Source organism: Bombina bombina, chromosome 8, assembly GCF_027579735.1.
Source record: "Bombina bombina isolate aBomBom1 chromosome 8, aBomBom1.pri, whole genome shotgun sequence".
In the NCBI taxonomy this organism is placed as follows: domain Eukaryota; kingdom Metazoa; phylum Chordata; class Amphibia; order Anura; family Bombinatoridae; genus Bombina; species Bombina bombina.
The window spans coordinates 96,437,420-96,461,005 of NC_069506.1; the positions used below are offsets into that span (position 1 = coordinate 96,437,420).

At 35.2% G+C, this 23,586-nt stretch overlaps 1 protein-coding gene across 3 annotated transcripts in view; it reads left to right on the forward strand.

The window, feature by feature from the left end:
• Nucleotides 1-23,586, forward strand: part of AGRN (agrin) — a 735,367-nt gene that overhangs the window by 264,625 nt on the left and 447,156 nt on the right. For 2 of the 3 annotated variants that reach the window (XM_053690462.1, XM_053690463.1), the window contains exon 3: nucleotides 15,788-15,835. In XM_053690462.1, the coding sequence (XP_053546437.1) occupies nucleotides 15,788-15,835 (48 nt within the window). Of the gene's footprint in view, nucleotides 1-9,912; nucleotides 10,611-15,787; nucleotides 15,836-23,586 lie in introns of those variants that run through there. The other variant, XM_053690464.1, reaches the window with a different exon arrangement.

Below are 23,586 nucleotides of genomic sequence, written 5' to 3' on the forward strand. Positions count from 1 at the left end.
ACTGCCCACTTATTTAATTTCATTTGAGAGACTTGCATTTTAGCCAATCAGTGCTGACTCATAAATAGCTCCACTAGCTGTGAAAAACTGTCAAAATGCACCGAGATAATAGGTGGCCTTCAACTGATTAGAAATTAGCATATGAGCCTACCCAGGTTTAGCTTTCAACAACGAATACCAAGAGCACAAAGAGAATTTGATGATAAATGTAAATTGGAAAGTTGTTTAAAATTGCATGCCCTATCTGAATAATGAATGTTTAATTATGACTAGACCGCCCCTTTAAGTTTTAGTTTCTATAAACTTAGCACAGACTCATACCTTTTATTTTCATTTCTGTAGAGTTTCATTATGATTTGTACTGGGATTTATTTTCCCAACCCTTTTTTATGTTGATTATAAGAGACCTATCATGGAAGGCTACCTAGATAGTAGTGTGCACGCAATTAATCTGGTGACATCAACCGCTCTCACACATAGAGCTTTGCATTGTGCAGCTACAGTTCAACAAGCTCTGGCAGGAACAGAATTTATTTTTTATATATATGTGACTGTTTCAACTGGAGAAAGCAGCTATTTGAAATGTCAAAATAAAGATAAAGGAGCTATTTGTAAACAAGTTAACACATTCCAGCAGGCAAAGTAAATCTTTGGAAAGACATTAATGGAGGGGATATTTATAGTACAGTGTCTCTTTATTGTATTGTGTATAATCTTTTTCTGAAGACTGTTACCATTTAGATATAATATTGAAAAAACGTTGAATGGGATAACTAAAATATATCAATATTCACTAGATGGGTAAAATTCTGATAGAATTGAAAAGAAAAAAAACACATCACTATATTGTAGTAATGAGTTTCTAAGGAAGTTGTGTATACACAATCCATGACTGAATATTGCTGATTCCTGTGCTGAGCCCAATATTATAATGACTTTATTAGTTTAATCATGTGTTACTATATTATTTTTCATATTACTGTATCAAATTTTATCTTTTATTTTTTTAAACATATTACATTTTCTGTAATATACTTGTAGTACATTGCATAACCACTAAGGGGCACTCTTGATATTGCAAAGCAGATTTAGAAAAAAAAAACATTTTTTTTGTGATGGTAATTCATTTTTAGAACAATCTCTTTTGTAAGGTTTTCAAGTCTTTTTTAACGCTAAAGTTGCTTTTTTGTTCCCCTTTTAAATGTTTTCATTTCACGCTATGGAAGATAGACCCTCTGTACCAAGCTCAAATATCTCCATAGCTACAGAGGCTCAAATCCTTTCCTTTTATTTAGTCAGACCTTAATGTGTGTGAGAGGGAAAGAATCACGCAGGTAGCCTTTCTAAATATGACCCAGAGAAAAAAAAGTAATCTATTTTTCTTCAGCATAATAACAGGCACTCATCACAAGGCAATAGATTTGTATGTTTGCATAGTCTCTATATGTAAAACAAGTAATGAAGAATATATTTTGTATAAATGAACATCTGATATTTCATTTTTCAAAGAGGAAAATTATTATTTTTTTCCTACCTGCAACATTTTACTTCTCTGTGGCAGAAATTTGCATTACATGATTTTTTTTTTTAAAGGATATGAAATCCAAAATTTTTTCTTTTATGATTCAGATAGAAAATGTAATTTTAAATAACTTTCCAAATTATTTCTATTATCTAATTTGTTTAGTTCTCTTTTGTATCCTTTACTGAAAAGTATACCTAGGTGGGCTCAGAAGCCTCTGATTGGTGGCTGCACATATATGCATCTTTTCATTGGCTTTCAGTTAAATCCCAGGAGTGCTTTGCTGCTCCTTCATCAAAGAATAACAAGAGAATGAAGGAATATGATAATAGAGTTGTTAAAATTGTATGATCTATTTGAATCAAGAAATACATTTTTGGGGGTTTCATGTCCTTTTAAATGCGGTGCAGTCTCTTAAGCATCAGTAGTTCATGTGTCAAAACTTAAAGGGACATGAAACCCAATTTTTTTTCTTTCATGAATTAGAAAGAGCATAAAATTTTACACAACTTTCCAATTTACGTCTATTATCTAATTTGCTTCATTCTCTTGTTATCCTTTGTTGAAAATCATATCTAAATAGGCCCAGTAACTGCTGATTGGTGACTGCACATAGATGCCTGTGTGATTGGCTCGCCCATGTGCATTGCTATTCCTTCTACAAAGGATATTTGAAGAATGAGCAAATTAAATAATAGAAGTAAATTGGAATGCTGTTTAAAATTGTATTCTCTAGCTGAATCATGAAAGAAAGATTTTGGGTTTTATTTCCTTTTGAAGGAACTTGAAATCAATTTTTTTTCTTTCATGATTCAGATAAAGCATATAGTTTTAAATAATATTCCAATGTTCTTTTTTTATTTAATCTAGCTTCATTCTCCTGGTATCCTTTGTTGAAAAGCATACCTAGGGAGACTCAAGAGCCGCAATGCATTGCTGGGAACTAGCTGCTGATTGGTGGCCACACATATATGCCCTTTTATCATTGGCTCTCCTAGTTTGTTCAGCTAGCTCACAGTAGTGCATTGTTGGTACTTCAACAAAGGATCCCAAGAGAATTAAGCAAATTGGAAAATTGGATACTAGAAGTAAATTGGAAAGTCATTTAAAATTGTATGCTCTATTTGAATCTTGAAAGAAAAAAAATGTGGGTTTCATACTCCCTTTAACTACTCTGTGTCATGTCCAACCAAGTGTGTAAGTCTTATTATCATACAGAAGCCAGGTATAAATATAGTAATAATGTTACTTTAGACTCCGAAATTTATAGGAAAGCATCGTGCAGAAAAAAATCTACGTAAAGCAATTCAAGTTAAAGTGAATGTAAACTTGAGCATACTCGCTCACATCATAGGATAGAATTTAACAAATTAGTGAGACTTTCATTAATCAAATTTGTACTATAGTGTGAGATTTTTTACTTTTTAATGCTATAACGATTCACGCCATTCCTCTGCCCGCCATATTGCTCAATTGATTGACAGGTGATGAATCTGCAATCCACTAATCGTTGTTTCCCCTCGGGGAGTGATGTTTGTGCAAAGGGGCTCAACCGCCGGGGGCGACAACGATTAGTGGATTGCAGATTCGGCATCTGTCAATCAATTGAGTAATATAGTAGGCCGAGAGAAACGGCGCTTATCGTTATAGCATTAAAAGGTAAAAATCTCAGAATATCAGTATATAGTACAAATTTGATGAATGAAAGTCTAACTAATTTGTTCAATTTTATCCTATGACGTGAGCGAGTACGCTCAAGTTTACTTTCACTTTAACGCACATCGGGTTAACACATACTCAAAGCTCTGGTTAACTGTTTTGCGAAACAAAAAAGTGTCATAAAAGACATCAAAAATAAATTACAAAGTAAAGTTACCCTTATAATTACACTATCTAATAAAAATAATTCCAAAAAAAAATTGTACAAAAAAGTAATGTGCTCAAAGATCTGAGGTGTTAGGGAAAAAAAAGTCTGACAAAGGGTTTTAACATTGATACACACATGAAAACATTATATTTATGTAATATTCATTTTTAATAAAGTGTCTGTATTTACTATAAATATTTCACATTCCAATGTTGAGTTAGTGCCGTATTCTAATTGCGTGCGTGGGGTTAGCGCAAAAGCAATAACTCTTTACTTTTGAACTCTTAATATGAGTGCAACTCGACGCACGCAAAAAGTTTACTTTAAGCGCAATTAGTGCTCCACTTGTAATCTGGCCCAAATGTTGAAACTCCGTTTCTGGTGTTGTGCTCAAATTGCCTCCTCGCCCTGATCTCACTATTATTGTCGGTCTCGTGATGGTTGTTAAACCAATTAGAGCAGACAACACATAATGTCTCTGGTATTTGCTGCAATATTAATTTTCTGCAACATATTCTGTTGGAAAGCTATAATAGGTTTCACACTGCGAGTGGCTACAAAGCATTAAGATATAGCGATATAGCATAAATACACAGTGTGTTTTCCCCACTTTTAAGTCATTCTTCCATAGTTAAATTTTATGCATTTAAATCAGTGCACTAATGGATGGCTGTGCAAACATTGTGTTTGCTGAATTGTTATAAATATATGAATTTGTAGTATATCGTCAGTTGTGCATTATTCTAAGCTTTTTCTTGACTTTGTAGGGTTTACAAATTAATTTTGTTCCTGCCCACCCTCTACGTGACCCGTGTTTCGATAAAAAAACTTCAGTTATCAACACTCGTCTCTCGCAGGCACCTAAATTTCACTCACACCTCTTTTCCCTTATCTATCAATTCTGGCACAAGTTATTACTGTCTGACAGCTGATCAGCAGTTCCTATGTGACTTGATTCTATGAGAATTGTTCCTGCCTTGAAAGCTACTGTTAAAACAGAATCATCTTAACCCCTTAAAAGCTTCAGCTACTTGCAACAAATTGTTCTGGATCCTGCAAAGCTTTGGTATCTTACATTAGAGTTGTATGGTCCCTTCCTGACCACTGACCTAAACTAACAGGCTGTCCACGTGAAATATGTGGAAATGATTTGCTGTGTATGTCTTACAACCAGTAAACAAATCATACTACCTTCTTATAAAATAATAAGAACATCTGGGACAGGGGGAAGGTAGACACAGTTTCATGATATGTATTATAATGATTGACGTACCTTTCAGATATAATTGCACACACAGTGCAGATTTGCCAGATGCAATTTTCTTGACTTGTAGGTGTACGTGTAATGCGGTGCGAGGAATGTGTATGCAAACACTTAGCTTGAAACAGTTTGAATAAATATAAATAGCACACACATATATATATTGTATATTTGTATCATGCATGTGTAGACATAAATCTGTTTTTTTTATTGGACTAACATTCAATTTTAAAAGACTATTGAATGGTTAATCTCTTCCAACAAGTCTGAAGCAAAAGGGGTCTGTACAGGCAAATATATATATATATATAATTTTAATAAAGACTGGCAAGTTAATTAATAATTGGAACATAGGCACAAACCATCCTAACATCTTGATTTTGTCTAAATATTTTTTAAGGATAGTCTTGATTTAGAGGAAATTCTATATGTATGAATGTGGCTATTACATGTTAATCAACTTCTTCTATGAGAATATTGTCTATGACAACAGTTAACTATATATATGTGTCTTTGTAAAAAGTATGGTATACATGCAGAGAAGTAAAAGTGGTGGTGATACCTTTAAGAAACAACTCAGCCATTCTTGATTAGTTAATTAGTCTGGGGCTATATTAGCTCAGACTGAGTCTCTAACCAATGTGTCTATGAGTAAGGCCAAGATATACAGCCGAAACGCGTAAGACAACAGCTGAGTTGTTTTTGTTTTTAATTTTTTTTATGCGCATGTAAGTCACAATAAAGTATGTATATTTTTTATGTCTAGAGGCTGGCTGGAGTCTTTTTTCTCTTTTCTAAGGATATACTTTATCAAGGTTCTTGTCTGTAATTTCCACCCATAGATAGCTCATGATATTAGTTCATGTTCATTTATAGGTGGGCAGAGAAGATTCCAAGACAGGAAACCTGTCCTCCCAAGCTATTAAGAAGTGAGGCAGCATCTGTTGCCACATTTACCGTTCCAAAAGGAAACCCTGTCCGGCACTTGCACAACCAATCAGGGTAGTTATCACCCTGATGCAACTATGATACGGCCATGGGTAATGAAATCTTGTTCTAGTTGATATTTAGGCAGAGAGATTGTGTTTGCAATTTTGAAACACCAAAAACTGCAGTGGGACCCCTCTATCAATTAATTGTGATTAGAGGTTTGTTTATTTCATTATGTGCATATTTATTCATATGTACTTTCTTTAATTAGTTTTTGAAAATCCCCTTTCAAAGGTGCCAATGTTTAACATGTTCATTCTGTACAAAACTGATCCTGAAATGAGTAATCGGTAATATTACTAACTTTTTTTTTTTTGTAGTTCTTTCCCATAACAGTAGTAAGAAATAAGAAAGTGTTTGGGGGAAGTAAAAAGCAGGAATCCTTTCTAACCAACAGAACTGGAATTAACTCCTTTATCGCTGACAAATCAGATTGCACGTGATAATATAATATGTAAAAGAGAAGTCTGGCAGTGAAGGGGTGCAAGCTAAATTGCAGGAATGATGTACTCAGTAGGGGATTAATGAGCTCCATGATGTTATTGTCTTCCCATCCTGTTCAAACCCCAACAAGCAGAGAATTAGCTTTTACATTTTACAAAGACTCCCTTCCCTACTACTTTGACATAGCTACCATTTTGTCTATTATCTATCAGTTTGATTGACTGTCACTAATATTTACCCCACAGTAAAATTCATTTTTTATTCTAATTGCGTTTCCACATTTAGTTGTGATATACAGGGAAATCCTGTAGCTATGAAAACATATTTGTGTGCCAAAGGATATACTTGATGATTGAGCGCAGAATGACAGGCACCAACCATGTCATAGAAACATAGATATTGCTGACAGATAAGAACCAGACGGCCCATACACTCAGACCATATCTCTTGAAGTGTAACACTGATTAATTCTTAGGATAGTCAGATGCATTTCACATGCATTCTTTACTTCCCTTTAAGATATGTCCTAACCATCCCTATTGGAAGTCTGTTCATTGAATCAACAACCTTTTCTGTAATATTAGTGTCTGTGAGGATTTCTATAAACATATGTTTTAAATTATTTAAAGACTATCCTTTCATAGGCTTTGTTTTGTGGGGAACTTATGTGGCTAGAAGAGGAAACCTTATTTCCTTCAAAATGGCTTTGAGATATAGCAAATTCACTTAAAGGGACACTGAACCCAAAATTTTTCTTTTGTGATTCAGATAGAGCATGGAATTGTAAGCAACTTTCTAATTTACTCCTATTATCAAATTTTCTTCATTCTCTTTGTATCTTTATTTGAAATGCAAGAATGTAAGTTTAAATGCTGGCCCATTTTTGGTGAACAACCTGGGTTGTCCTTGCTGATTGGTGGATAAATTCATCCATCAATAAAAAATTGGTGTCCAGAGTCCTGAACCAAAAAATGCTTAGATGCCTTCTTTTTCAAATAAAGCTAGCAAGAGAACGAAGAAAACTTGATAATAGGAGTAAATTAGAAAGTTGCTTAAAATTGCATGCTCTATCTGAATCACGGAAGAAAGAATTTGGGTTCAGTGTCCCTTTAACACAGAAGTTAAAGGGATACTAAACCCGATGTTTTTCTGTCATGATTCAGATAGAGCATGCAATTTTAATCAACTTTCTAATTTACTTCTATTATCAATTTTTCTTTGTTCTCATGCAATCTTTATTTTAAAAAGCAGAATTGTAGCTTATTTTTGGTTCAGCACCTGGGTAGCGTTTGCGGATTGGTGGCTAACTATAGCAAACCAATCAGCAAGCTCTACCCAGACGCTGAACCAAAAATGGGCCAGCTCCTAACCGCACATTCCTGCTTTTTCAAAGAAAGATAAAAGGAGTAAATTATAAAGTTGCTTGCTCTATCTGATGAAAGAAAAACTTTTGGGTTTAGTATCCCTTTAAGAATTCAAATCTCTATTGATGCAAATCTCTTTAAATTTCTAAGTTATTTATAGGAAGTTAAATCACTAAAATTTAGAGAACTCTTTCTATACAGGAATAAAAAAAAATCTTAAAGGGACAGTCAAGTCCAAAAAAAACTTTAATGTTTCAAATAGGGCATGTAATTTTAAACAACTTTCCAATTTACTTTTATCACCAAATTTGCTTTGTTCTTTTGGTATTCTTAGTTGAAAGCTAAACCTAAATGCATTTTGATAGTTTTGCACCACTAGAGGGCATTAGTTCACGTATTTCATATAGATACCATTGAGCTCATGCACGTGAATTTACCATGGAGACAGCTCTGATTGGCTAAAATGCAAGTCTGTCAAAAGAACTGAAATAAGGGGGCAGTCTGCTGAGGCTTAGATACAAGGTAATTACAGAGGTAAAACGTGTATAATTATAACTGTGTTGGTTATGCAAAACTGGGGAATTGGTAATTAAGGGATTATCTATCTTTTAAAACAACAAAAATTCTTGTGTTGACTGGTCCTTTATGATTATTATTTACTGGAGAGGACTCTGAATTATTAGTGGATCTAGTGTACAGTTCTGAATGTAAATGGGCATCCTATACTCTTTCAGCATTTTCCTGGTCAGTGGGGGGCACAGCCCTGGGAATCTTTGTTTTTATTTGTTCTTTGTTTAAGGAGAAGGAATTATAATTTGCATAAGTAAGAATAACTTTACGAACAAATGTGTAAGCTTATTATAACAATCCCTTGTATGCATGTTGGTAAATTGAAATGTGATTAAATAATAATAAGAAAAAAGTGTTTAATTGGAGAATCCTAGGTACTCAAATACTGTAACATGCACATAGTTTTTCAAATCATTATTTGTGAGTCTATCTTATATTAGCTGTATGTGACCGTTTAAACTGCAAGAACATTCTTAGAAAGTTTTAAAAATGAACAATTCTAAAGCAAACCGGAGGGTTTTACTTTTGTAAAAGGCATCAGAATACATAGGAGAATACTGAGATATGCTGTGCATGAGGAGATGTCATTACTTTAGTGCAATGGTACAGATGGATGTCATCTTACTATAATGGTTAAACCTCATGAGGAATGAATTCTGTTAAAGCTATAGAAGTGTAAATATTGTATGACAGGTCATAGAACTTCTAAAGTCCCTATACACACACACACACATATATATATATACTGATGAGCATTTTGTCATTGCATGGCACATGCTGCTGTGATATATCTGTGGCTGTAGAGGGTTGGTGAAGCAATGCCCCCCCCCCCCCATCACTTAGCTGCTCAGCCCCCTCCCCTCTTTTGCTTTTGTGTGCACATGCAAAGGACCCTGAGGAGAATCTGAAGAGAAATCCCCAAAGCATTTATTCTTTGTCTAGAATGCCTGTCAGACTCTTTATCTCCTAGTGTGTGTGAATCTGATCTATTCTGTTCCACAGCTTCCTATCATTTAATGAGGTGATAGAGCTTTTTACAAAAACAAAAAAAAGAACCCATAACAGTTCCACTGTTGGAAAGGACCTGTCTGCTAGCAGGGAACCAGCTGCGTTTCTGGATCTATTTCCGTTAGTTGTAACCGGGGCACACGGACTTTGTTGCAGAGGTTGAGTCTCTGCTTCTTATTCAGTTCAGGAGTTCTATTTTGGAACGTTGATGAAATGCACTTTATAGTGACAGAAGTGCAGTGATTGTCAGCAAGAGGAATATTGTGTTGATGATGCACTGCAGGTGAGAGTCTAGTATTTACCTACACAGGCACAATGCTGCTTAGGAGCGTGTGTTTGCCTGCGATCGCTGCTCCCTCTCTGTCTTACGAGCCCCTGATGAGTCTCTAGTTATCTGCCAGCCCTCCCCCTACTCTCCCCAGTAGCCTTTCATTGCCTTCCCTGCTGATGAATGGGTGAACTCTTGTTTGGGAAAGGACCCAGCATTTCTTGTTTGGGAAACGACCCCAGGAGTCTCAATCCAAACCCCCCCCCCTATTTTCTTAACACACCCCCTAGAAGGTTGAATTGAGTGACTGTCGTTAAGTCGTCTGGGAAGAGCAGTGAAGAAGGCAGGAAAGGAACAGTGTGCTGGTTTTAAAAGAAATGGGGGTGTATTTGAGATAGGGGGTGGGCAGCAGAGACACAGAGGGGAAGAAAGTACAAGTGCATTTCTTTGGATAAGATACTACTATATTGCTGAGAAAACGGACAGTTTGGGAATCAGCTTGAAAGAGGAAACAGAAGTGATACCAAGGAACTTTCATGCTATAATAAGACGGGGATTTTACAATATAAACGTGGTGATTGGAATATAAGAAGTTGAAATCTTGCTTCCTATTTATTGAGCAGAGGGACAGTTTATATTCAGATCTGGCTCAGACAGCAAATACATTACTAACATATTCTAAGTTCATGTCGATGGATTTTCTATTGGGGAGATCACACTTATACCTGCAATATAAAATGTTTACAAAGGGACTTTTTTATTTTTATAGGTGATCTCTATTATTGTGCACCTGCAGGTTTTGTTTATTTATTGGGAAGACTGAGCTGCGGTTACTTATGGATATACAACACCAATCTTGCATCTGATTTCTGGGATGGGCTGTGTGAACTTTACAAAGATCAGTATTATTGGAAATCATTTACATTTTAGACCCCAAAAGAAAAGGCATTTTTCTTGATCGCCGGTAGCTTTGGCTGCATTGTCCCCAGCTACTGTCTACAATGGTCTCCTAATTCTAGCAAGAGTTATTTGAATGCAGAAGATTTAAATGTTCTCACTGCCTCTGAGATCCTGCTCCTGGGATGGTTTTTACAACTTGGTAGGGGTCAGCTGAGTGGAGACCATATACAGAACCCCCTACTTACCTATTGCCATGACTGGCAGCCACTACCCCGCGCCAGCTACTGAGCGGGACAGGATTTACCAACACAAAGTCTCCCTGGTTGTACGATATTTCATGATCCCATGTAACATTTGCCTGATCCTGCTTGCCACATCCACCCTGGGATTTGCAGTTCTGCTATTCCTCAACAACTGTAGGTGTGGCCAGTGCCAAAGCCCCTTTGTGGTACACCCTTTTCCCTGAATCGTCAACGGTGTAATTGAAGTGTGTGTGTGAGAGAGTGTGGAGAAAACCCAGAAGGGCAGAGGAATCCGAGCTCATTCATAACCCGCACAGAAGTGGTTGTGTGTGTTTGTTGCTCATTAAACCTACTGCTTTCCTCTGACAGAGCTTCAGCTGTTTATGGGAGGTGCTTATATCGGTTTACTGACCTAGTTTTTTATTTCCCTGGTCAAATGTGGCTTAGATATCAAATGCTCCCAATTAAATTTGTCTTTTTTTTTTACTTATGAGGAATATATATTCATAAGATAAACTAAATAGCTGCCTCTGACACCAACACAGAGTTTTCTTGGTATTAAATAAACCCTAGTTCAGTTAGACATATAACAAGCCTTTAAAGGGACACTGAACCCAATTTTTTTTCTTTTGTGATTCAGATAGAGCAGGCAATTTTAAGCAACATTCTATTTTACTCCTATTAGCAAATGTTCTTCATTCTCTTGGTATCTTAATTTGAAAAGCAAGAATGTAAGTTTAAATGGCGGCCCATTTTTGGTGAACAACCTGGGTTGTTCTTGCCGATTGGTGGATAAATTCATCCACCAATAAACCAGTGCTGTCCAGGGTTCTGGACTTTCTTTTTAAAATAAAGATAAAAGAGAACGAAGAAAAATTGATAGTAGGAGTAAATTAGAAAGTTGCTTAATATTGCATGCTCTATCTCAGTGTTTTTCAACCAGTGTGCCGTGGCACACTAGTGTGCCGTGAGAGATCCTCAGGTGTGCCACGGCAGACTGACAACAGTGTGACATATTTTTTAAACTTTGCTTGTTTTTTACTCCCAGTGCAGGGGTAGTTTGTAGGAGGCATGGCATAACAGCACAATACATACAGTATGTGTGTGTTTGTGTGTATGTGTATATATATATGCTGTATTAGGCTACAATGTGTGATTTTTTTTTAAATTTTGGGATAGTGGTGTGCCACAGGATTTTTTAATGTAAAAAAGTGTGCCACGGCAAAAAAAAGGTTAAAAATCACTGCAAGTCTATCTAAGGCACAAAAGAAAAATTTGGGTTCAGTATCCCTTTAAGTCAAGAAATATTGCTTTTTTTTGGTTCACTGGACAAAATAAATGTCTCATGTTCTGGTTGGAAATCAATTTTCTTCATAGCATCTCTAGTTTCTAAATATGGTTTAGCAAATATATTTGCTTTTATTCATTAACAAACACTATTTTATGCATATGTGTGTGTGGTAGAGAACATGTTGTATAACCTTTGTGAATATTTATTCAGTAGTATGAATACTGAGCTATCTTGAATGGTGGCTGCATGTTCAAAAATGGTGCTTGATATTTATAAGGATTATATTCCTTTTACATTTTAAATATTTAGCAACTCCAACCCCTTTTATTAATAAGAATCTGACACCTTGAAAACACTTTGCTTCTCTATGAAATTAGTGTTTTACAAAAAAAAAATCTGCTCATATCTCTGGTATCTCTAGAGAGTCCCCTGTTTCATCAGAGATCAGGTGCAGAATTGCAAGCAGTGGTTTGATGCGTGGCAGAGGTTGCATGTTAGGATCATCTACCAATAAGGGTCAGGAGATTAGGCTGAAGGGGTCATAAGACTAGAATAAAAAGCACATCTAGTATGGGTTTAAATGCCAGCTGCAAGCTTCTGAGTCCACCTTTTTAATAATCAAGATCCCAGGAGATGTGTAAGTGGCTAAGGGTGTATTCCCACTTGGTTCACTTGAAAGGAAAGCATTTAAAATAATAGTAATTTTTTATGAGCACATGAGGAATGTGTTATACACAACTAATGTTTTTTTATTTTCTTTTTTTTTTCATAAAACTATTCATCTATAATATATGATATTTTACTGCATCCATACTGGACATATTACTTTATTTTTTTTAGATCACAGCTTAATTACCACTATCAGCATTTTTTGTAGTCAAAGAATTATTTATCTTGCACCACAAGCAACCTGGAGTACTACAGTACAGTCATTTTATAAAAAGGCTTTATTTTATAACATTGAGTGCAATGGTGACAGTGGTGTGGATAAGTCAGGTGATTAGTTTTTTCAAGGGTAAATGATTTAAACAAACCCATATGCAAATTGTAGTTGTATTGTTTTTACATGTATTTTGTTTAAAACCAATTGGAGTATGGAAACTGCATTATCACCTATTTCCACCCTAAACACAAACAAGCCTTTGAAACATCCTATAATAATGTATTATGGTTGTCTTCTTGCTCATAAGCTAGTAGGCTAAAAAAGTAATTAAAATTATGTTCAGTTTTACATCTTTTTCATAGTATTTAGCATTTACACTACAGTCTAGTACTCAGGGTGCACAGACTAACTGAGGTCAGATCTATAAATTGACATTTCATAACTACGTAAGTTATAGTTGGACCTACAGGTCACTGATTCTTTCACACAGTATTGGATAATATTTGTTATTCCGAGCTCCTGCATATTGCAGATTTATATAAGCTGTAAATACTGTTATTCACCATATGGTATAAACATCAGAGAGAGGATTTAGCATTGAAAACAAGAGCTGCTTTGCAAAAACATAATTTTATAACTGAGACAGTAAAGGTAGATTTTTTATATTTACCACTTGCCTAGTGTGTGGGTGTTTTCTGTAAAATTTAAAAACCTATATTATTGACTTTTGCACAACACAGTAGCTCCCCCTAGAGGATGAATTTTTAAAATTCAAGAGGCTGCATTGACACGCCCACATCTCAGTACATTGACACGCCCACATCTCAGTACCGTTCTAAACTTGCGCGTAACTACTAGGAGTGAACTGGTCATTACTAACTCACAGGGAATATTGTCTAAGGGTTACCAGTGTTTTATATACAGGAAATAGATTCATCTCATATTAGTAATCTATACATTTTTACAAGTCATAAACATGTAGAAATTTCTTTGTATATTAAGGTTAAAAAAGTAAGAAAATAGAATGAAAGGGGTCAAAGTTGGATTAGGAAAGATTGATGACAGTGGGAATGGAGTGAATAGAGGAATTAAATGAGGGGTAAGGATAGGACAAAGACCCCTTAAAGAGCTGCAGAATCAGCTATCAAACTATAACAAATCAGGAAGTTGAACTTTGTACATTTTCCTCATTTACAATGAAGGGCCATCAACCCTTCAGGAAAATGTCTTCTCTCCTAATTTACATTGATTGAAAAATGAGTTACTAAAGTGGGAAGACTCCAATGTGAGGAACTGCCCAGATTCCAAAGGAACCAATTCACTAAAGTGACTTGGAACTCGCATCAGTTAATGAAGCAACTGCTTATTTTTAAGTGGATTATCTCATTGTAGAAAAGCTTTTACCCTGAGGTGTATAATTTGAATGCACAGGAAGTGTGTGATAAATTAAAGGGACACAGATTTCAATTTCAAAATGTTTAGTTAGGGCATACAAAAAGTCCTAATTTACTTATTTCCTCAGTAAAAACTAATTTAGTTTCCCTGATAGTATACCCTGGTAGCCTCAGGACCTGATGTCTTGAGACTTTTATATCCCTTTAATTCTCCCAGTGTTCTCATATTTGTTAACCTCTTGGTTTCCATATACGCTGCACGCATTTTGCAATGCTAATGGTTTTTGCTCCTCTGTGACAATCATTATTTAGTTGCTTGCTTCATACATCTGCACATGTAGCAGTATTTACTGACTATTCTATACGCCCACCACAGTTTTTAGTAAGCTTTCCAGGTCTAAGAGCTGACTTTACACTGACTTATTATTAATTGCATATAATAATATACCTTATTCTGCTTCATAGAAATTCATGAATAATCAACCCACCATATTATTATAGCTCATGTCAGTGTATTAAAAAATGATAGGAAATATAAACCAAGTAATATATCACTAGTTTCCAGATCAGAAGCACAGTTTCCTGAAATACTCTGGCTCCCCGATGGGCACTGATGGGAAATTAATGAAGGGAAAAAAAAAGATATCTTTAAAATCTCAGCTTTTTGAATTGCAAATATATTTTGTTATAAGAGATGAATATCTGAAACAAATAATTTTGTTTGTTGCCCTTCAGAAACCAGTTGTCAATAATGCAAGCATGACTGTGTATTGGCATTTTGCCTAGATAAACCCCTTGCTTTTCCTGATTGAAGATTTTTTTTTCCCTATCTCTTTGTAACCAATAACATTCACAAACTGGTATGCATATAAATACTCAGAATATGCAAATGTTTTCCTCCAGTCTCTTGCATGAGATAGATCTGCGTAAAACTCATTAAATCTGTAGTCCATCCTAATGTGTCTTATTTTTTTTTTTATTCACAGTTGGAAGTGCATAGTTCACTTAACGTTTTACAGAGGTTTTAATGAAAAATGACTGTGGAGTTTGGCAAGCGGCTCCCGTATCTTATAGAACGCAGCAAATGCTGACCAACCTAGGCTTGTGCTGGCTCGCCAAATAAAACAGTGCTTCATAACTGCGTTACTCATGTAGAGTTACTTTTGAGTTGAAATGGAAATATATCTCTAAAATATGAGCCGTTGCCACTTTCCAATCAACACTATTGTAAAGCCTGAACAGCTTCTCTTATCTAGAGTACTAGCAAATTGTATTAGTCCTAATTTTGCACTCCTCACACAATGAGGAATTTTGTGGCTTTATTTCTTTCATTGAACCCCCCTCTAATTTTGTTTCCTCTGTCGGTGACCATGCGGCCTCCTGCTATTTACCTCTGTAGCTTAAAATAGGCCTTTTGCATTTCTACAGAACAAAATAATTGCTCTCTGTAGTTTAATGCAGCACCTGCTTGTAGGCTACTTTAAAAAAAAAATGAGTAGCTATAGAGCAGAAAATATTATTCCTATCTTTTTGGCTTTGGTACCTGCAGGGTATAGAATACCTGCTGTGTGTGTATGCATTTTGTGGCCAGTGTATTGGCAGGAATCCCAAGCACCAATCAAGTACCAATTGGGGAAATTCTGTCAAGCTTATTGGTAGTCTAAGTAATTACACTGCTGCTTTGACTTATTCTTGTTGAAGGACAATAGGAACATCTTTGACTTCTGTGCCTGTCATCCTTTCATCACAATAACCTGGCATTCTCTGTTTCTTTTTTTTGCAGATAAACCAGGCATTCATTTCTCGAGCCCACAGCCAACCCTGCAGGATGGTAAGTGCCCAACAAAAAATCATAAGAAACCACAGGGAAATGAATGTACACTGCTAGGCTTGATATGAAGGACACGGCATACATGATTGTGCCCATGCAATGTCTGGTAAAGATAAATGTTTGTATACTAATGAAATCCAATTAAATATCTTAAAAAGCGTCTTCAGCAGATGGCAGAGATTGATTTTTGCATTGTTCTATCAGGGGAAGCACAAGATAAATAGAAGATTGGAATATTTATTTAAAGGGACATTCATTATAATGGTCTAATTCTCTAGTTCATATTTTTCTGCACGCACCTTTTGCTAACTATGGCCTAGTTTTTATTGTTGTTGTAAACTGTGTAATGGCAACATAAAACATCTCCATAGATTTTAATGGAGATACTTGTTACCAGTAGTTTTCCAACAGCAATGGAAACTAGGTCTATGTGTTTAACCTGAGCAGGACACAGCAAGATAGCCAGTTAGTGACATACGCTTGTAGGCCAATTGTCTGGTATTTAACATGACAATCCAGTATTTTAGCAGGTTGTCCAGTATTTTTTTTACAAATATACCGGACACATAAATATCCATTTATGTTTTAAATCCCCTAAGTGATATTTTAACCCTTTGAGTGCTAAGCACTTTCCCACATGGGTGCTAAGGTTTTTTTAAATATTTTTTTATTTTAATTTTTAAAAATATATTTTTTTTAACTTTTTTTATTTCAGATCCCCAAGACTTACACTGTTGGAAAGGTTAGGCGATTACCTTTCCAATGGTGGGTCTGGGGGGTCTGTAGCTGCTTAGATGCCTGAGATACAGGCTTCTAAGCAGCATGCCCCCTGCTCCTATATTTAACATTGTTAATGTTAAATAAAGTTGCACGTGACGTCACTGCGCGTAACGTGAAGCCCCGGCATCGGCCTGTCACTATGCAGGCCCGATCGCCGGGGTAGGAGCCTGTGGGAGCCCCCAGATCTCCATCAAAGTGGGAGAGTGCTAGTGACGGCTCTGAGCCGTCATTAGCACCTGCTGAGACAATTTATGACGGTTCAGAGCCGTCAGCACTCAAGGGGTTAAATTAAAGGGACATGAAACCCCACATTTTTCTTTCATGATTTAGACAGAACATACAATTTTAAACAACTTTCCAATTTACTTCTATTATTTAATTTGCTTCCTTCTCTTGTTATCCTTTGCTGAAAGGTTAATCTAGGAAAGCTCAGGAGCAGCAAAGATTCTAGGTTCTAGCTGCTGATTGGTGGCTGCATATATATGCAGCCACCAATCAGCAGGTATATATACCGATTGTCATTGGCTCACCTATGTGTTCAGTCAGCAACCAGTAGTGCATTGCTGCTCATTCAACAAAGCATACCAAGAGAATTAAGAAAATTTGATAATAGGAGTAAATTAGAAAGTTACTTAAAACTACACGCTGTATCTGAACCATGAAAGAAAAAAATGTGGGTTTCATATCCCTTTAAATGGCGTCTTATGCCTCCCAGGCTGGATTGTTCTACCAGCTTACCAGGAGATTTCCTGGTGGGCCGCAGTAGCTGTGGCTGACCAGCTACAATATAAAGGGCTGGTGCTGCTGGTGATGCAGCTGTATCACCTCTCTTCTCCTCTGAGCTATACACATTAAAGGGACATAAAACCCAAAATTTCTCTTTGAGGATTCAGCTACAACATACAATTTTAAACAAATTTCAAATTTACTTCTAGTATCAAATTTTCTTCATTTTCTTGTTATCCTTTGTTAAAAAACAGGAAGGTAAGTTCAGGAGCGTGAACGTATCTGCAGTACTATATGGCAGCAGTTTTGCAACAATGTTATACATTAGCAAGAGCACTAGATGGCAGCACTATTTTCTGTCATGTAGTGATGCAAATATGTTCACACTAACTCTCTAGATATCTCTTCAACAAAGAATAACATGAGAATGACACACATTTGACAATAGAAGTAAATTGGAAACATTTTTAAAATTGTATTCTCTATCTGAATCATAAAAAAAAATTGTGTTTCATGTCCCTTTAAAGGGACACTAAACGCAAACGTTTTCTTTAATGATTCAGATAGAGCATGCAATTTTAAGCCACTTTGTAATTTACTCCTATTATCAATTTTTCTTTGTTTGCTTGCTATCTTTATTTAAAAAGCAGGAATGTGATGCATAGGAGCCGGCCCATTTTTGGTTGAGAACCTGGGTTATGCTTGCTTATTGGTTAGTAAATGTCCGCCTTTAATAAGCAAGCGCTATCCATGGTGCTGAACCTAAAATGGACTGGCTGCTAAGTTTTCCATTAATGATTTTCAAATAAAGATAGCAAGATAATGAAGAAAAATTGATAATTAGGAGTAAATTAGAAAGTTGCTTAAAATTGCATGCTTTATCTGAATCTTGAAAGAAAAAAAATTTGGGGTCAGTGTCCCTTTAAGGTCACACAGTATTTCCTTGTAAATTGTATTTCCTAGACCATGTACCATTTAGTAGCCCTCAAGTCACACTCTGAGACTAAGGGACACACTGTTTTCAGTGTCATTATATATATTTACTTAGATTTCCCCCCCAAAAAAATCATTTTATTTAAAAAAAAAAAAAAATCCTACTTAAATAAAAAAAAAATTGATTTTTTTTAAAATGTATTTAAAAAAACATTGATTTGTATCCACCTTGCTGCTCAGTTTTGAGAAAATATATGGCAGTGTTAAAGGCGGAGCCTCATATAGAGTTTTGGGGAGGAGTCATTGTGTGACCCCTCCTACCAATCTCGCCAAGTCACAGGTCTAAAGGTCGCCCAGTATTTTTGTGGAGCACAGCTTGTAAAGCCTAGTAGCCACCAATCACCAGCTGTGTCCTGCTAAGAAGATACAATGTGTTAAATGAATACGGACAGATTATACCAAGAATGTTATGAAAGAGAAAATATTAATATGTATGTAAAAAAAAAAGAAGCAAAATATTTACTTACTGTTTCTTCCACAACACCCATATGTGATTATTTGTTTTCTTTGGTGTTTACTATACCTGTTTTGAGCACTGTTTTATGATGCCTGCTTATGAAATCAGTGGGAGCATATGAGCTAGGGGCTAGGTGGGAGGTACTCAGCCGATACAAATAAACTATGGAATATTTAGTTACATTGCTGGAAATAGAGATGGTAATAAAGTAGCTTTATCTGTGACCTTCTGAATTTTTTACATCAGTAGAGATAGCAAATTGCTGGTTTAACCTGTCTCCATCTGTCTTTTTACAAGTTTGGGCGCCTTAGCCAAATCATTAAAAAGACAGTAAACATTATAGTTAAATTTACTTAATAGATTAATTGGGGCATGAAACATAAAAAAGTTCTGTAAATATTCATGAAAACTTAGCTACTAATTTCTTATATCCCTGCCGCATGGATGTAGCTTTTTCTTAAAGGGACACAAAACCATTTTTTTTAACTTCATGATTCTGATCAAACGTATAATTATAAACAACTTCAGGTTTTGCATTTGTTGTATATCCACAAATTTATTTCTAATGCTTTAAGCCCCACTCTGCAGTGGAATTGCATAATTATCAAGTGCAGAATAAAAAGACAATGATTTAACACCTACTCTGAATTTCAAATTAGCAGTCAATTTTTTTCTGAGAAATTAATTTTTTCTCCCATTTTCTGGCCCCAGACATCAGCCAATCACAGACTAGTATACGTATACCCTGTGAGCTTGTGCACATGCTTACTAGGATCTTGTTCCACAGAACATGTGTATAAAAAAAAAACAATGTGCAAAATGTGATAATGGAAGAAAATTGGAAAGTGTTCTATTTGCATGTTCTATCTGAATCATAAAAGTTTATTTTGACTTGAGTGTCCCTTTAAAGGGACAGTCAACACAAAAATGTTTATTGTTTAAAAAGATAGATAACGCCTTTACTACCCATTCCCCAGCTTTGCACAAGCCACATTGTTCTATTAATATACTTTTATAACATGTAAACCTCTAAATTTCTACCTGTTTCTAAGTTACTACAGACAGCCTCTTATCACATGCTTTTTAATTAGCTTTTCACAACAGGGGAGTACTAGTTCATGTGAGCCATATAGATAACATTGTGCTGAAGCCCGTGGGTTCTGCATAACACAGCACTAATTGGCTTAAATGCAAGTCAATAGATAATAAATAAAAATGCATGTGATCAGGGGGCTGTCAGCAGAGGATAAATGTGTATTATTATTATAACTATTTTTCTGTGCAAAACTGGGGAATGAGTAATAAAGGGATTATCTATGTTTATTAAACAATAAAAAAAATAATTGAGTTGACTGTCCCTTTAAAACATGTTTTTTTTTAATTCAAGATAGGAAATTGGGACATCACATGACCAATTGATTTTCTTGATAGGATAAATCTAAGCTTTACTATATTCTGATTTCCTTAGCTGATAGCCCTAATGACATTGATGGGAACTATAGAACTCACTGACTTACAACTTTATAAAAATCATCTTTATAATGTAGAAGTGAGCCCGCAGCTGCGTATGGGGGAAATATTTTAAAAACATAATGTAAAACCTTACAGAATATTGCAGCTCGCCATAATAAGAAATTTTAACAACTACCGTATTGATTAAGATTGTCGTTTGAAAAATTCTGCTGTCCCTTGAAACAATAGCAGGTTGTTAAATAGATTTTCTAGAAGATGATAAATGATCGCTGCGTCTAGGCTTCAGGCGTTGTACTCTCCTGAATTATAGTAATAGGGGTATCATCCCAAATGCGATCTAATGTCCCTATTGTGTCTGTTCTTAAAGTGATGGTACATTTTACTGCACATATTTAATAACAGATTGTTAATACAATAAAAATGCTGTTATAAAAGAAAACTACAAATGATTTTTTTTTTTTAAAGTATTTTATTTTTTACCTACTCCCTCATGTTTCCTGGTTTTGACAGTGTGACGTAGAGAGCGGTCCCAACCGCTCTCTACGTAGGGAGGAATACTCGCTTCCGTGTCAGAGCAACCCACGCATGTACAATCGAACTCTATCCACTCTGATAAACAATGAATCACGAGATTCATTGTTTACTTTTCAGACTGGAGAGGATGAGAGCGAAAGGTTGTGCTGCACAATAATACATTTTAGTGAAGCGCTGCGCTATGTAGAAGACCCCCCCCCCCGCTCATGATTAAAGGGACAGTCTGGGCCAAAATAAACTTTCATGATTCAGATAGAGCATGTAATTTTAAACAATTTTCCAATTTACTTTTATCACCAATTTTGCTTTGTTCTCTTGGTATTCTTAGTTGAAAGCTTAACCTAGGAGGTTCATATTATAATTTCTTAGACTTTGAACCCCACCTCTTTCAGATTGCATTTTAACAGTTTTTCACCACTAGAGGGTGTTAGTTCACGTATTTCATATAGATAACACTGTTCTCGTGCACGAGAAGTTATCTGGGAGCAGGCACTGATTGGCAAGACTGCAAGTCTGTCAAAAGAACTGAAAAAAGGGGCAGTTTGCAGAGGCTTAGATACAAGATAATCACAGAGGTTAAAAGTATATTATTATAACTGTGTTGGTTATGCAAAACTGGGAAATGAGTAATAAAGTGATTATCTATCTTTTAAAACAATAAAAATTCTGGTGTAGACTGTCCCTTTAAGTCTTGGCAGTCAATGACGTAAGCAGAGGAGTTCCCGTTTAGCAAAGCACATGCACAAAATATGTGTGCATATTTTGACTGATCGTCACAACAAAGAAGCACATGCGCAGTTAGTAAACTGGGTGTATTTTAGCTAGCGATGGGCGCCTAAAGGCACAGCTTTTTATTGGGTGTTTGAGAAAATGTCATTAAAAAACAAAAATTGAGTACCCAGTATCGGTGATGGGTAGAGGAAGGGGGCAATAGATGCTTAATAGTGCTAATTTATTATAAGATGCTTGTTTGAAACTTGCTACAGTTTACCAATACTTTAAATAATGTAATCTTCTGCCTTGTTCACATTTTTCTATAATATAATCTATAATGTAATTTAGTTCCCTGTGATTTGTTAAAAAAAAAATCTGTAGGATCTAGTCAAAATTAAACTTTAATGATTCAGATAGGGAATGCAATTTTAAACGTCTTTCCAATTCACCTTTATCATCAAATTTGCTTTGTTCTCTTAGTATTCTTTGTTCAAAGCTAACCCTAGGTAGGCTCATATGCTAATTTCTAAACCCTTAAAGGCCGCCCCTTATTTAAATGCATTTGGCATTTTTTCACAGCTAGAGGGCGTCAGTTCATTTGTGTTATAACAGTGTTGGGTATGCAAAACTAGGGAATGGGTAATAAAGGAATTTTTTATCTTTTAAAACAATAAAAATTCTGATGTAGGCTGTCCCTTTAAAGTGATGGTAAACTTTACATGCAGCTAAATTATTTTTAAACTCACCTAGTATGTTAATTGCATGACTGCAGAAACATATCATAAATTAAGTTGATTATTGTCCCTTTAACTGCTGGTATATATTATGTATATATAAAGCATTGACTTTAATATCCATATACTAACAAACACAAAAAAAACACACATCTGTTTTGTTATACATCTCTTTAAAGTGATAGATTCTGGACCTGATTTAAAAATAAATAAAAAAAAAAAAAGTAAAGTTTACCAAGTGATATTTTACATGGACTTTAATTAAAGTGATCAATTCAAGTCCTTCTGAAATATCACTTAGACCCTGAACCTGATTTTAAAATATGTAAAGTTTACCATAACTTTAAAGAGATGTATAACAATAGAAAAGTGTTTGCTATCATATAGATATTAAAGACAATGTTTTCTATATGCATACTATATATCAGAAGTTAAAGGGACAATTATCAACTTAAATTATATTTTTCTGCAGTCATGCAGTTAATTAAAGGGACACTGAACCCACATTTTTTCTTTTGTGATTCAGATAGAGCATGCGATTTTAAGCAACTTTCTTATTTACTCCTATTATCATTTTTTCTTCGTTTTCTTGCTATCTTTATTTGAAAAAGAAGGCATCTAAAGTTCTTTTTTGGTTTATTACTCTGGACAGCACTTTTTTTTATTGGTGGATGAATGTATCCACCAATCAGCAAGAATAACCAAGGTTATTCACCAAAAATGGGCCGGCATCTAAACTTACATTCTTGCATTTGAAATAAAGATACCAAGAGAATGAAGAAAATTTGATTATAGGAGTAAATTAGAAAGTGCATGCTCTATCTGAATCACGAAAGAAAAAAATTGGGCTCAGTGTCCCTTTAACATATTTGGTGAGTTTGAAAATAATTTAGCTTTGTTAAGACCTTGCTTACTGCAGTTGTTTTTCAGTATCCAAACTTTATCCTCCACTTGCGCTATTTGGAAACAAATAGCCATTGTTGTTTTGATATCAAAATTTCCATTGTTTTGCTAGTTATTATCCGATAATCTCTGCTAAAGACAATTAAAGGCAGATATGTGGCATGGTGAAAGGGACGTGAGTACAAAAAGGAAATTATCTAACCAGTGGTGATTTTTCTTTATTAACCAGCAGTGAGCAACCATGTTTTTCCTGTAAGATCTAAACTATCAGTTCAAACAGCATCAATTTTACTTTAACGGAAAAGGTTTTTAAATATTTTAGTTCTTGCAGTTTAATATGTGATGCTTTTTTTGTGTTTAATATCCTTAAAAATACAGTGGAAAGTGATTAGTGACAATTTTGTGAACTTTTTTCTTAAAATAAATTACGCCTTTTA